Raw genomic sequence first — 15,475 nt, forward strand, 5'->3', positions numbered from 1 at the left:
ATTGCTCGGGCATGTAGGAATAAAATTAGGAGGGCCAAATCGCACCTGGAGCTGCAGCTAGCGAGAGATGTTAAGAGTAACAAGAAGGGTTTCTTCAGGTATGTTGGCAACAAGAAGAAAGCCAAGGAAAGTGTGGGCCCCTTAATGAATGAGGGAGGCAACCTAGTGACGGAGGATGTGGAAAAAGCTAATGTACTCAATGCTTTTTTTGCCTCTGTCTTCATGAACAAGGTCAGCTCCCAGACTGCTGTGCTGGGCATCACAACATGGGGAATAGATGGCCAGCCCTCTGTGGAGATAGAGGTGGTTAGGGACTAGTTAGAAAAACTGGACGTGCACAAGTCCATGGGGCCGGATGAGTTGCATCCGAGAGTGCTAAAGGAACTGGCGGCTGTGATTGCAGAGCCATTGGCCATTATCTTTGAAAACTCGTGGCGAACGGGGGAAGTGCCGGATGACTGGAAAAAGGCTAATGTAGTGCCAATCTTTAAAAAAGGGAAGAAGGAGGATCCTGGGAACTACAGGCCAGTCAGCCTCACTTCAGTCCCCGGAAAAATCATGGAGCAGGTCCTCAAAGAATCAACCCTGAAGCACTTACATGAGAGGAAAGTGATCAGGAACAGTCAGCATGGATTCACCAAGGGAAGGTCATGCCTGACTAATCTAATCGCCTTCTATGATGAGATTACTGGTTCTGTGGATGAAGGGAAAGCAGTGGATGTATTGTATCTTGACTTTAGCAAAGCTTTTGACACGGACTAAATATGAGTCAACAGTGCGCTGTCACAAAACAATCAAACATCACTCTCGGATGTATTAGCAGGAGTGTTGTAAGCAAGACATGAGAAGTCATTCTTCCGCTCTGCTCCGTGCTGATAAGGCCTCAGCTGGAATAATGTGTTCAGTTCTGGGCACCATGCTTAGGGAAAGACGTGGACTAAATAGAGAAAGTCGAAAGTCCAGAAGAGAGCAACAAAATGATGAAAGGTCTAGAAAACATGACCTGTGAGGAAAGATTTGAAAAAATTGGGTTTGCTTAGTCTGAAGAGAAGACTGAGGGGGGACATGAGAACAGTCTTCAAGTACATAAAAGGTACATAAATAGGAGGAGGATAAATTGTTCTCCTTAACCTCTGAGGATAGGGCTTAAATTGCAGCAAGGGAGGTTTAGGTTGGACATTAGGAAGTCAGGGTGGTGAAGCACCGGAACAAATTGCCTAGGGAGGTTGTGGAATCTCCATCATTGGAGTATTTAGGAGCAGGTTAGATAAATACCTGTCAAGGATGGTCTAGATAATACATAGTCCTGCCTTAGCGCAGGGAACTGGACTAGACGACCTCTCGAGGTCTCTTCCAGTCCTACGTTGCTCTGATTCTGCAGGGTTTTATGGTTGGGAGACAATGCTTATATTGTGAGGGGAAGAAAGTAGGTAAGAGTGATAGGCAGTGAAAAGTGAAAGAGAGCAGTAAAGACAGGAAGGAAAGTGGGGATAAGGGAGGTCATGAAACTGTATGGGATGGGGTTGCTGGGGTGAACGGAGAGGTTACAGGAGGAGAGTGGGGAGACATCTCCATCAGTGACAAGACTGAAGGAGAAGAAAGTGATGGGGAAGGAGAAGGGAAGGGGGCGGCCCACAGAAGGGCCTTGATCCATGAGGCATGGTGCTGCCAGGGCTACTACAATACAAATAACAATAGAATGGTGTCCTCCTGAATGTGAAATGTTACAGATGGAGTTTGGTCATTCCAGTCTCTCCCAACCCTAGCTTAATCAGCCATGTACCCTAGTGATGCGCGGCTTTCTCCCATCTCCTCTCTCCCCAGGAAAGCTCCTTCTACTATAGGAGTATGTGCCAGGGGACATTTCTTCCATCATGTAACGTTGCCGTGTGGAAACCAAGAGCAATTGCAGATGGCTGTAATGAAGGTAGTACGGTGGTCTTCTGCTGGCTGTCATGGTCCCACAAGGCAACTCACGGGTCCAGCGGAGAGAGGGAGGGTTTTCCATTGCCTTAAGGGCACGTGTTTTGTGGGTTAGATGGATGAAATGATTGGTCCATTAAGTCCTGTATTCTGCTTCTGGTTGTGGTCAGCGCCTGATGTTTCAGAGTCAAATGGAAGGAACTGAGATGTGTAAGGACCTTCACAAGAAGAAAAATACCAGGTACCACAGGGCTCTTGAATCTAGTGGAGAAAAATGTAACAAGCACCAATGGCTGGAAGCTGAAGCCACCCGAATTCAAATTCCAAGTCAGGCACGGATTGTTAACAGTGATGGGGAATTATCCATTTGGCCAGCCTCCAAGGGAAGTGGTGCATTCTCCATCTCTGGATATCTTCAGACTGGATGCCTTTCTGGACGATATGCCGATGCAAATACAAATGCCTGGGCTCAGGACAGGGTAACTGGGTGAATTGTAATGGGCTGTGCTACACAGGAGGTCAGACTAGTTGATCTGGTGATCCCTTCTGGGCCATGGATTCATGAATGTCTTTAGCTCACCTATAACCAAGCGGGAAAAGCCTCACCGGTTGTGGCTGCTAGTGAGTGTAGTAGCCCACTGGATGCGTTTGGTTCCAGCTGCAGTTGTAGAGGATACACATCTGGCCCAGGTTCTCTGGTGCACCCAGGTGTGCTTGGCACAGGACCGGAGGGAATTTAGCACATCCCACCTTTGTGTTTCTCTAATCTTTGGGCCATCCAGAGAATGCTTTGGCCCTTGGTGCATGTCAGGCTCCCTATGACCCAAGGCACACTTCCCTCTTCCCCATTCCCGCCACTTTGCCTGAAGTGTGGGTAGCACTGAGCCGGCTCTCGACAAGCAGGGATTCCCCTTGCAGAATTCCTTGGCAGCTGGTAAAGCTGGAGATCCGCAAGCCGAGGAGCTGACCCGATGAGAAAACCACAAATAGAAGTTCAGCAGGACATGAGCAGAGCTAGACTCTGGGAAGAAAAGCTCCCTGGGTAGGTTCTAGTCTTGCTTATAAGCAAGATGAAAAATGTGTATTACAAAGAATTGTCCCACTCTTTGGGTGTGTTTACGCTGTGATTAAAAACCCATGGCTGGCCTGTACCAGCTGACTCAGGCTCGGGTTCCAGGGTTGTCTAATGGCAGTATGGAGGTTCAGGTTTGGGCTGGAGCCTGGGATCTAGGAGCCTGCAAGGTGGGAGGGGAACCTGTAAACAGCCCCTTTGCCTGAGCCCTGCAAGCCTGAGTCAGCTGGCAGGGGCCAGCCACAGGTGTCTGATTGCAGTATAGACATACCCTTTGTCTGTCCCAGATGAGGGTGAGCCCCTACCTCACTCTTCTGGTTTTGATGTGCCCCATGAAACAAGCTCTTGCCATGTCACACAAGCAATGTACTGTGTGTCACATACATGCACCCACATCCTTTTACTATAACAAAAACAAAGAAGCAAACCCATGAGTATTCAGGAGCCCTGACCATGGGAGTTGTGCAGGACAAGGGCAGAGCAAACAGTCAGTGAACAGAACCTTACAAATGTCCCTTGTCTTCAAGCCGTGTGGGAGCACTCAGCTTGTTCGTATTCTGCTGAAGGCCAAGTCCAAGTCCCCGGCCATTGGCAGCAAGTGTTGTGGAAAGAGTGAAATCAGCTGGTAGACTTCATTGATTCATAAAGCAGGGAGCACTAAGCAGCTCTTCCTCTGTCTCCTTACAGGTGATTGTTTTAGGGCTGTCTTGTCCTTCCTTGGGGGCTCCCTGTTCCTTACCACACATCTCCCGTACTCAGTAGGAAATGGAATCAAAAGTCTCGGAAGGTGGCCTGAATGTTACTCTCACCATCCGGCTGCTCATGCATGGAAAGGTAAGGAGTGGATACACGTTTTGTTGTCTTCATTTCAGCTCCATTGCCCGTAACAATGAAATGATCAGTGTTTACCAAATGGAGAAAGATGAAAGGCTAGATGGAGCCGTTCAGCCCTGCCCCGAGCAAGGGTCAGCATGTCACTGCGCTGCTCCAGGAGAAGCCTAGGAGGGAACTGGGACTCCGAGAGGTGCAATTCCTGCTCCCTGCTCGGGCCAGCCCTGACAGGGGTGCAGCTGCCTTCCCCCATTGCACAGGTTCCGCGCTGTCACGGCTCTTCCTCTTCCTCTCCCGCTTTCAAAGGCAAGGAGCTCTTTGCAGAGCTCAGTGAAGGACGAGACCTGAGGGAGCCTTACTAGACACTTGAAGTCGCATGAATTTAGCACCATTCCACGGCTTTAGAGCAGCGTTTCTCAACCGGCTCAGGTTGGCATTGACTTGGTATTTAAAGGCAAAAATGTTTGCGGTCCCCTTACATTTCTCAAAAGAGTAAGAGCAAAATACATTTCAGTGACAAGCCTGTGTTACGGATTTGTGGGTGTCTTTGGAGAGGCTGACAGAGGATCCTTGGTCTTGAAGCAGAAGGGTTTTGGGGAGAGGGGGAATGAGATTTCCTTTGCTTTAGACTGTAAGAGGAGTTTCAACACCTCTCAACCCTTCCCCCCTCTTGGCCTCTCATGACCCCCCAGGGGAGGGGTCCCAAATCCTTCAGCTGAGAAATGAGGCTCCAGAGCAGGGGTGGGCACCCTACGGCACGCAAGCCAATTTTCAATGGCTCCCTGCTGCCTGCCGGGTCCCAGCCGCCGGCCCCGCTCAGCCCGCTGCCAAACCCGGGCCGGGATCCCAGCAGGCTGCAGTGAGCCATGCAAAATCCTGCCCAACCCGCCCGCTCTTCTCCGCCCTCCCACCCCCCAGGCAGGGTGAAGAAGCTTGGTCCTGCCGGGTGCTGCTGCAGGGCAGGCAAGGTCCCCCCTCCCCGGCCTCTTCCCCCACCGTGCGGGGGTCCTGTCCCTCCCCCCTCCCTCTTCCCCCCCCACGCTGTGTTGGGCCCTGCCCCTCTCCCTCCCTGCCGCCACTCAGCTGGTGCTCTGGGGCAGGGGGGGAAGCGGAGCCGCTGCTCCGGGGAGGAGGCGGAGACGAGGTGGGGCCGGGGGTGTGGAGATGGGGGGTGGAATCAGGGCATGTCCCCCTCCCAGCTCCCTGCCCTGTCCCCTGCAGACCCCCACACCCCCAGCCCCCTGCCCTGACCTGTGCACCCCCCCACACACCTCCAGTCCCCTGCCCTGACCCCTGCCCCCCCCACAACCCGCCAGCCCTCTGCTCTCACCCCTGCCCCCCTCACGCACCCCCAGCCCCCTGCCCCCCACGACCCCCAGCCCCCTGCCCTGACCCCTGCACCCCCTCACACACCCCCAGCCCCCTGCCCCCCACAACCCCCCAGCCCCCTGCCCTGACCCCTGCACTCCCTCACAAACCCCAGCCCCCTGCCCTGAGCCCTGATCCCCCCCACGACCCCCCAGCCCTCTGCCCTGACCCCTGCACCCCCTCACACACTCCCAGCCCTCTGCCCTGACCCCTGTACCCCCCCCATACTCCCCCAGCCCCCTGCCTTGACCCCTGCACCCCCCCACAACCCCCCAGCCCCCTGCCTTGACCCCTGCACCCCACACACACACCCAGTCCCGACCCCTGCACCCCCCCTACATTCCCACCAGCCCCCTGCCCTGACCTCTGCACCCCCCACAACCCCCCAGCCCTGACCCCTGCACCCCCCACGACTCCCCAGCCCTCTGCTCTCACCCCTGCACCCCCCCACACCCCCAGTCCTTTGCCCTGACCCCTGCACCCCCCCATGACCGCAGCCCCCTGCCCTGATCCCTGCACCCCCCCACGACCCCAGCCCCCTGCCCTGATCCCTACACCCCCCACACACCCCAGCCCTCTGCCCTGAGCCCTGCACCCTCCACACACCCCAGCCCTCTGCCCTGACCCCTACACCCCCCCCACACACCGCTGCCCTCTGCCCTGAGCCCTGCACCCCCCCACGACCCCAGCCCTGTGCCCTGAGCCCTGAGCCCTGCACCCCCCCACGACCCCAGCCCCCTGCCCTGATCCCTACACCCCCCACACACACACCCGAGCCCTCTGCCCTGATCCCGCACCACACTGCAGCCCTCTGCCCTGAGCCCTGCGCCCCCACACACCCCAGCCCTCTGCCTTGAGCCCTGCACCCTCCACACCCTGCCGGCCCCACTCAACCTGCTGCCGGTGTGGGGTCCCAGCCACTGGCCCCGCTCAGCCCACTGCCAGTCTGGGGTCCCGGCCGCTGGCCCCACTCAGCCTGCTGCTGACCGAGGTGAACAGAACCCCAGGCTGGCAGCAGGCCGAGCGGGCCGGCGACGTAAGATCAGCATTTTAATTTAATTTTAAATGAAACTTCTTAAACATTTTGAAAACCTTGTTTACTTTACAAATGACAATAGTTTAGTTCTATAATATATAGAGTTATAGAGAGAGACCTTCTAAAAACGTTAAAATCTATGACTGGCACGCGAAACCTTAAACTAAAGTGAATCAGTGAAGACTCGGCACGCCGCTTCGGAAAGGCTGCCGACCCCTGCTCTAGAGGAAGGTCCAGTTCTCCGACCGATGGCATTTGGGAAGGTGTGAGCCTCCTCCCCCATGTGTCAGTAGTGGTCTGAGTGACAGACATTCCTCTCTCTTGCTCACTGTGGGGATGGCTGTGCTAATCAGCCACCACACAAACCGCTTCTGAACTCGCCGGGAAGTCGCGTGGCGTAATACAGCCTAGCTGGGAATGTGCAGCCAGCTGCTCTGCTTGGCTGGCTGACCGTGCCAGAAGACAGGCATGCCCATGTGCTGGAGGAGGGCCGTGTACCATGGAACTGAAACACAACCGATGGCTCCATTCTGAGAGTCCTGTGTAGGAGACATCTTTTCTTATAAAAAAATTAACCCCCCTTTAATTCATAGGTATTGGTTTTTGCAGATGATGCCACAAGAGTGCGAGAGCTGTGTTCTAGGCTGCCTCGCAGCCAGCTTGTCCAGGAGATCATGCAACCACTCGGCTTCACTTTGCAGACATCCAGGCCCCATTCAGGAAAGCATGTTCTTACGTGCAGCCCTGAACAGGGGTGATCTCTTGAACGGGGGCCATAGTTCAGAACCAACATGGTCTATGAGGCACCTCAGAAAGAAAACAGAGTTTATACCCTCCTCAGGGCAGAGCAGCACGTACCTTTGGCAAACACATGTGACCACCCCCCTCTGAAATAAAGAAGTAATTCCCTTTCTGCTCTGTGTTTTTGGGGCTATTTGAAAATTGATCTGGTGGCTCATAATTCATTGAGCTCAGTGCGTGCACCAGCTCCTGTACGTCACTAGGAGATTTTATTGGAGTTTCGTAAATTCTGTAATTTCTGTCTTTGTGTTTGGGTCTTTTTTAGGAAGTTGGAAGCATCATTGGGAAGGTAAATATTTCTTCAGATTCCATCATTGTACATGTTAGTTGCATAATAGTTATAACCTGTATTTTTACAGCTGTTAATTATTACATTATACACCTCTGACAATTGGCATCATGTGGATCTATTGCTCTGATTGCAAGAGAGATTATTCAGGTATCCGAAGAAGAAATCAAATGATGTTCTCCTTTCCAAATGCATCTAAAATACTGTCAGTTTTCAAGTCTTAATGTTGCTGCATCACTCTGGCTACTAATATGTATCTTCATTCTGGGATGGTGATAATTTTGTTCCCACTGATACATTAAGGAAAAAGATGAATCTCATCACAAGAGTAGCAAGATGTCAGTAAATAAGTTGGTCTTCACAACCTTGGTAGACTAGCATAACAACAAAGAAATTCCTCCAATTCCTCTACAGCAGAGTACTGAGTTATAGGTGACCTGTTTACACAACTGCGCCAATTACAATTACAACCTTCCTGAAAAGTGGACAGGTGCTTATGTGTTAAAGTTCAAAATTGGATGGCACTTACAGTAAAGAACATAGACTATCATTGGCCCCGGTGGACCTTCATGAAAAGTGACATGATACTCCATGGCACTGCCCCCAAAGAACAGTGACATTACTACAGCGTTATGGAGGACCATTGCTGGAGTGTTTTTACAGGTTGGTAGGTCGGTAGAAGACGGGGTCATTACAATGACTGGTAAGAGGGAGGATGCCTGTCTCTCCACACATGGCCCTTATTTTTTCCATTATTTTCTTATCAAACTCAGATTGTTTAGTCAACTTTTTGATGGATATGAATGTCTTTGAGCTTCTTCCATGGAGAAGGACATTTGGAAAGGAAGAAACTCATTGTGAATCTCTATCAGAATGATCTGAATGCTGTTTTGTCAGTGAAGTGAGCAGACTTGATTCCAATACACGCAGGGATAAAATCTGTAGAGTATGAAAAGGAAATTGTTAATAGCCCATTCTCAGAGTACAAATACACTTCAAAGCTCTAGCAGGGCGGGACTGAGGAGCGGGAGCAGGGGGTGAACTCTTCTCCCAGCTTTCTAAACTGTATTGTATGTATTTGTATTTTATGAAAATGTATTAGAAACTTTCTGAAGTTTCAGTATCGGGACAGGTGTTTGGATGAAGCTATTGATGATATTCTAATGGTTGTGTTTCTGCATCTTATTTCAGAAAGGAGAGACGGTGAAAAAGATGCGGGAGGAGGTGAGCTACCCAGACATTTGAAATGATTTCTAATGAAAGCGACATGGAGACTAATGGAAAGGCCTTGCTCCTATGGCCCAGTTCGTGGAAGCTTCAGTGAATAGTTGCCTAGAGCTTTGCAGACATTTGATTTTAGCTGTGAGAAAATGTGCAATTAGTCACTTACTCAGTTTTAAAGACCATTGACCCATTATTCAAGAAATTTAAGCAAGCTGCAGAATAATAAAAGTAGGCTATGGCCAGAGACTTTGTCAGTTTTTATTCATGCCGTACTCAGGAAAACTCCCATTAACTTCAGTGGAGATTTACCTGAACCAGTAATTTGCCTTACAAGTTCATGGTCTGAGCACTTTGAGCTTTTGTGCACTGCTTGGCTGTCATAGCCGAATAAAAGGTTTGTTTGTTTTATAAATGAACCTGACCCCTGCCAGCGCACCTTTACATTAGAGGGGAGCCACCAGGAGTCCACAGGGGTGCAGGGCTCTGCCTACACACTGGTCAGATTGCAGGAGCTGAGGTCACTGGTGAACCTCTAGCCTGTTTCTCTAGGTCAGTAGCCAGCTCTGGTTCAGTGTGCGGCTGTCAGGTTGATGGGCTTTTTAATGGGATGAGAAGATTTTTTTCTTTCCTTTCTAGAGTGGAGCAAGAATCAACATCTCAGAGGGAAACTGTCCGGAAAGAATTGTGACCATCACAGGCCCCACTGATGCCATCTTCAAGGCTTTTGCCATGATTGCTTACAAATTTGAGGAGGTAAGGAAATACACACACTCCTTTGCAGATGGAGAACTGGTGACCTGCTTTTTGGTCAGGTCATTAGGAATGGTCCCCCAGTTCCATTAAACCATTAAAGACCATTAAAGTCTGGTGGAAATAATTGTGGGTCAGCGCACATGTTTATCATGCTGCCGTGCCTACAGCTCACTATTATGATGCAGCATTACCTGGCATTGTCATAGCGCAGTGTTAGAAGGTTGCGACGTAATGTCAGGACACAGCTGTCACCTCAGACTGGGGAGGGGGGTAACAGGACAAAGTTTCTAGGCCTGAGCATCAGGTAGTGAGGCGGGGTGGGAATGCTTTCTGAGGCGGCTGCAGCCCTCTCTTGCTGTGCACCCTCTGGCTGCTGCGGTGAGGAGCCAATGGGTGTGATGTCGGTGGCAGAGCTGTATCAGGGAATACTACCAGACGGACCTGGTAAGAGGGCCCGGGAGCTTGGGAAGCAGGGGAGACGGAAAGCTGAGGCAGAAGGGGAAGGGGAGAGCTGGGGGGAGCGTGCATGGGTGAGTGTGCATGTGTGCACACGTGTGTGGGGAACAGGGGTGGTGGAGAGGGTGGGAGGGAGGAAAATCACTGAGGGATGAAGAGGTGACGCACTGGTCAGAAGCTGGAGTGAACAAGTCCACACAGAGCCACCTCGTGCTGGGAGATACAGAGTGGCCCTGTTTCCATTCTTGTTTTGGAGCCTGTCATCCTGGCAACAGATTCATTCCAGCCCTGAGAGTGAGATCCGTCCGTTTCTTAGTGGAGAAGGGGGTAGCCCTCTCGCAACAGGAAGGTCACTACCTGGCATCGTTTCCGGTAGTCTCAGCAGAGAGGCCAAGAACCAAAATAGGCAGGATTAGAACCAGAAGTACTTATTTTTAGAGCTCGTGCCTGCTGGCTAAGGTTGAGCTGCCTGGATGGGGTAGTATGGGATAGGCCAGCATGGGCGCTGCACCTGTTCCTGAGTGGGGAAAGTCCGTTTCTGCACCTCAAAAGTACAGTACTTTTCAGAATACCCAGCCCTTTTCATCGGTAGATCTCACAGCACATTACAAAGGAGGTCAGTATCATTAGCCCCACTCTACAGATGGGGAAACTGAGGCATGGGGCAGTACAATAACTTGCCCAAAGTCAACCAGTGGCAGAGCCAGGGCTAGGAATCCCAGGACAGGGCACTCTCCACTAGACCACACCCCTTCACTACATTTGTGCTCAACAGATGAAAAATACAGCCACCGAAACCCCTCTGCAGTAGAGGGCTTTGTGCATTACACGGAAAGTGGATTAGCCATTATACGGTGTTGTGAGCGTTGAGGGCACAAGGAGCAGTCTCTTCCAGGGAGGGCGAGAAAAGCAAAAGCTTTACTCCTAGGTAAAACTGTGAGGAGATATAGTTCACAGGTGGTGTGTGCTGGGGCAGATACCATCCCTGTACATTACATGGTCGCTGTCTCTAATTTTGCCAGCAGGTGATCTCCTTCAGGTTTTGCCTCACGTTTAATTCAGTCTTTGCCCATTGTCTTTCTGCCAAGTGTAAGGGTTCCATGTAGTCTTGTGGGAATAGAGGCAAATTCAGTCCCTTAATCGGTGCCCTCGTGCTTCCTGGTTGCATCCTCTCAAGACAGCCCTTCTTATGCTGATGGGAATAGGAAGGAGGTATCTGTAGACTTGATACAGGTAGTTCCATTGAGGTTCACTTACTCAACAGATAGATCTAACAAATATTTATTAAGGGAAAACACTCAGCAAACAGTGATCAATAACTTACAAGTAGGAAGCTCATTAGGACGATCTCATCACAATCACCGCCAGCACTGACAATACAGCTTCAACTTCCCTTTGTTACGCAAATTATTTATACCTTTTTGTTATCTTGTCTTATACATATGTACTAGTCTCTCATTTCCATGTCAGCTCTCCTCCCCCATCAGTACAGGTGTCATGTTAGTTCAAACCGATCCTTTCTATCTTTTTAGTGATTTTACCTGTTCTTGTTCTCACAAACATGAGGGCTCTGTAATTTCTCACACATGCATGGTTCTACTTACGCTTATACCGTTAAATGTTATAAGCACAGACTCTTAAAATCTCCAGCAGGCTTCTGTCAGGCCTACATACGCCTTCGCTCCCAACACTCTCCACTGTGAAGCCGTAGAATCCTTTCTAAGGCTTCATCTAAGCCTGTATTTTCTATACATCTCTTCTCTTTCCCAGCTGCCTCCTACCCTTCCAGATCAAAGCAATTAACACCCCTACGAGTAAGGCTTGCGCAATTGCGAAGTCCATTGATATCATACGTGTCCATGGATGTTCCCCAATATTATATGCTAACTCCCACCATGGGGCATTTCCCAGAGTATCTATGTCACTTTGAATATTTCAACTCTCTTGTCTTAAGGTCAACAAATGTTCTGGGCATCTGGTCATTGAGGCCTGCACATTTCAATGCAGTGGTGGTATGACTCAGCTTAGCTTTATCACACAGTCTAGGGCAGCACCAATCAGATGAGCATCAGCTGATACACATGCACATCCACCAATGTGATATATGCCATCATGTGCCAGCAATGCCCCTCTGCCATGTACATTGGTCAAACTGGACAGTCTCTACATAAAAGAGTAAATGGACACAAATCAGATGTCAAGAATTATAACATTCATAAACCAGTCGGAGAACACTTCAATCTCTCTGGTCACGCGATTTCAGACATGAAAGTTGCGATATTACAACAAAAAAACTTCAAATCCAGACTCCAGCGAGAAACTGTTGAATTGGAATTCATTTGCAAATTGGATACAATTAACTTAGACTTGAATAGAGACTGGGAGTGGCTAAGTCATTATGCAAGGTAACCTATTTCCCCTTGTTTTTTCCTACCCCCCCCCCCACCAGACGTTTGTGTTAAACCCTGGATTTGTGCTGGAAATGGCCCACCTTGATTATCATACACATTGTAAGGAGAGTGGTCACTTTAGATAAGCTATTACCAGCAGGAGAGTAGGGTGGGAGGAGGTATTTTTTTCATGCTTTGTGCGTATATAAAAAGATCTTCTACACTTTCCACAGTATGCATCCGATGAAGTGAGCTTTAGCTAATGAAAGCTTATGCTCAAATAAATTGGTTACTCTCTAAGGTGCCACAAGTCCTCCTTTTCTTTTTGCGAATACAGACTAACACGGCTGTTACTCTGGAAGCTGATACACTGTGGATCTCATGCTGGGGAACTGAAAAAATTACCTTGTCCCCTAGTCAGGTAACATTTCTTGGCAGAAGACTGGCCAGTCATAACAGCATGTTTGTGTCCCATACTGGAAGTATCTGGCCCAAGAGCTCATATAATATTTGCCTTCTCCAGCCCTTGCAACCTTGGCTGACCTTGCCTCAGCCATACTGTGCAATTCCAGGTTTCTTCATCCAAAATGAAACCCCATGCCAGCAATGCACTCTGCAGTACATCACAAAAACACAACCAGGTACGAGGCCTCTTGGAACAATATGAGGTATCTGGGGCTTTCCAGACTCCCACACCCATCCTCTCCAGCGTCTGAGGATGAGTGCCATGTTCCTTTGAGATGTGATCTGTCACGGAAGTTTCCAATGTACCTATGGACTGGACACTATACACTCTTAATGCCTCACTGAGTCCTGTGGCCACTGCCACTGCCAGTACCATAGAAAGGATCCATGTTTCATCAAGTTTGCACCTTTCCTCAGCATAACAGACCCTTGAGTAGCACCTAACCTTGCACCAATCTACTCCCCTTATTTCTGTCTAGCATCTTATTTGTTCTGAACCCAGGCACTTCTCCACCTCGGGTTTCCTTTAGTCCTATCTGTAGTTCCAGTATTCGGAAGCTGCCTTACCGTATGCCGTACTATACCATGCCTTGGAGACATGTGGATGGCTCATAATTTTTCCCATTTCATTGATTGCTGCTTCCACTTCCCTAAACAGCTGTCCTGTTATCCTAGCATCCCGGACAGCCTTTAAATGCTCCCCATACCCCCATGCTGTTGTTGACAGGTTTTGTAATTGAAGTCTCATTTACTGGTTTTCCTCCCACAATACTGTGATATCTATATCATTCCATAGGGAAGTTCCCAACACCCCAACTCCTAATACTGGTCCTAAATCTCTTTCTTTTATCTTTCTTCCTCTTTCTCTTTCCCTTCTCAAGCCACCAAATTTCCTCCTCTTCCACCCCATCCATTGACTGTCTGAAATTCGGTACCACTTTCGTTGGCATTCGCGTATAGAAATGCACGTATTTTTCATGACAGAGCTTCTGTGCTAATGTAAAAATGGTTCAGTTCAACACTACGGGTATCATTTGGTACTGTATATTATTATACATAATCTGGTGTTCACGATTTATCACTAGTCCATTGTCAGGTCTCACTTCTGTTTCGGGCATGTTTCATCACCTTGCTTCAATTCTGGAGTAGGAGGCATTGTTACTCCAGCGTGTTCAGGAGTGGTGTGGTACTCTGCCAGTCCCTCATCGCATGCTGAGAGAGGGTCAACGTCTCGGTCACTTTGCTGGCATGATAGGTGGTAGTCCAGCAATCTGCCGAAGTCACTGTATTAGATCCGACGTGTCTTACCTGTGCCCTATGAATGGTTAGGTTATCCATTACCATCCCATGTAACGCACTGCCCCGTTTAAGTCCCCCAGTCCAAGTACCTGCTCCCGAGAGTCACTTGTGCTGCAGGATCCGCCACCTTGGCTGTGGTCCAGTCTGCACCAGGATAGGGCAGGCTCTCCTGCATGATTACCTGGGAGCCATAAGGCTAAAGTGGCATTCTCCCCCTCGTGCGTTGTCATGGCCTTGTTCCTCTGCTGGATCACGAATTCCACAGACCCCAAGGCAGTGCATGTTATGCCTCCCACGATGGACAACACCTGAAAAAGAAAACAATTCTCACTTCCCTCTACTTACATCAGTGGATTCCCTTCTGTCCTGCTGTCTGTACAGTTTCAGCTGCATAGCATGCAACCACCGATACACCATCGATACCTGAACCAGGTGTACTGATGGACTAGTCTGGTCCATTACATAGCAGTGACCCTCCCAAATGGCTTTTGGAAGTGGCCTTTTATCTAAGACATGCTGCACAAGTACCTGATCTCGCACTTCATTCTCCTCACCAGAAGCTTGGTCATCAGAATATCTTTTCATTTTTCGTTGGGCTTCCCCTAGGTTTCCTGCCACCATCTTGTGTCTATCTTGTATATGCCATACCAGTGCCTTGGCCCACTGATCTGTTACAATGCCCTACTGCATTACATCTGCCACTGAGGTAATGAATAAGCATTCCCAGAGTCTCATCTCCCTTCCAGTGATAGCCTCTGTCCGGGTTCCTTCCCCACTCTGAACTCTGGGCTACAGATGTGGGGACCTGCATGAAAGACCCCCTAAGCTTATTCTTATCAGCTTAGGTTAAAACTTCCCCAAGGCACAGATTCCTTTCTTGCCTTGGGATCGCTGCCACCACCAAGTGATTTAACAAAGAATCAGGTAAAAAGAAAAGAAGGACGTGTGGCACCCTAGAGACTAACCAATTTATTTGAGCATAAGCTTTCGTGAGCTACAGCTCACTGCATCGGATGCATGCAGTGGAAAATACAGTGGGGAGATTTTATATACACAGAGAACATGAAACAATGCGTGTTACCATACACACTATAACGAGAGTGATCAGGTAAGGTGAGCTGTTACCAGCAGGAGAGTGGGGGTGGGGTGAGGGGGAAGAAAACTTTTGTAGTGATAATCAAGATGGGCCATTTCCAGCAGTTGACAAGAATGTGTGAGGAACAGTAGGGTGGTGGTGGTGGGGGGGAATAAACATAGGGAAATAGTTTTACTTTGTGTAATGACCCATCCACTCCCAGTCTTTATTCAAGCCTAAGTTAATTGTGTCCAATTTGCAAATTAATTCCAATTCAGCAGTCTCTTGTTGGAGTCTGTTTTTGAAGTTTTTTTTGTTGAAGAATTGCCACTTTTAGGTCTGTAATTGAGTGTCCAAAGAGATTGAAGTGTTCTCCGACTGGTTTTTGAATGTTATAATTTTGATGTCTGATTTCAACAAAAAAACTTCAAAAACAGACTCCAACGAGAGACTGCTGAATTGGAATTAATTTGCAAACTGGACACAATTAACT

The 15,475-nt window shown here is 49.3% G+C and overlaps 1 protein-coding gene across 1 annotated transcript in view; it reads left to right on the forward strand.

Annotated features, from left to right (window-relative positions):
• PCBP3 (poly(rC) binding protein 3) overlaps positions 1 to 15,475 on the forward strand; it is a 107,544-nt gene that overhangs the window by 39,361 nt on the left and 52,708 nt on the right. Inside the window, exons 2-5 of the mRNA XM_084642714.1 lie at positions 3,683 to 3,829; positions 7,297 to 7,320; positions 8,512 to 8,544; positions 9,181 to 9,297. Of these exons, the coding sequence (XP_084498840.1) occupies positions 3,761 to 3,829; positions 7,297 to 7,320; positions 8,512 to 8,544; positions 9,181 to 9,297 (243 nt within the window). The 5' untranslated portion in view covers positions 3,683 to 3,760. The remainder of the gene's footprint in view (positions 1 to 3,682; positions 3,830 to 7,296; positions 7,321 to 8,511; positions 8,545 to 9,180; positions 9,298 to 15,475) is intronic.

The sequence above is a fragment of the Lepidochelys olivacea genome, assembly GCF_965140295.1.
Source record: "Lepidochelys olivacea isolate rLepOli2 genome assembly, chromosome: 11".
Taxonomy (NCBI): Eukaryota; Metazoa; Chordata; order Testudines; family Cheloniidae; genus Lepidochelys; species Lepidochelys olivacea.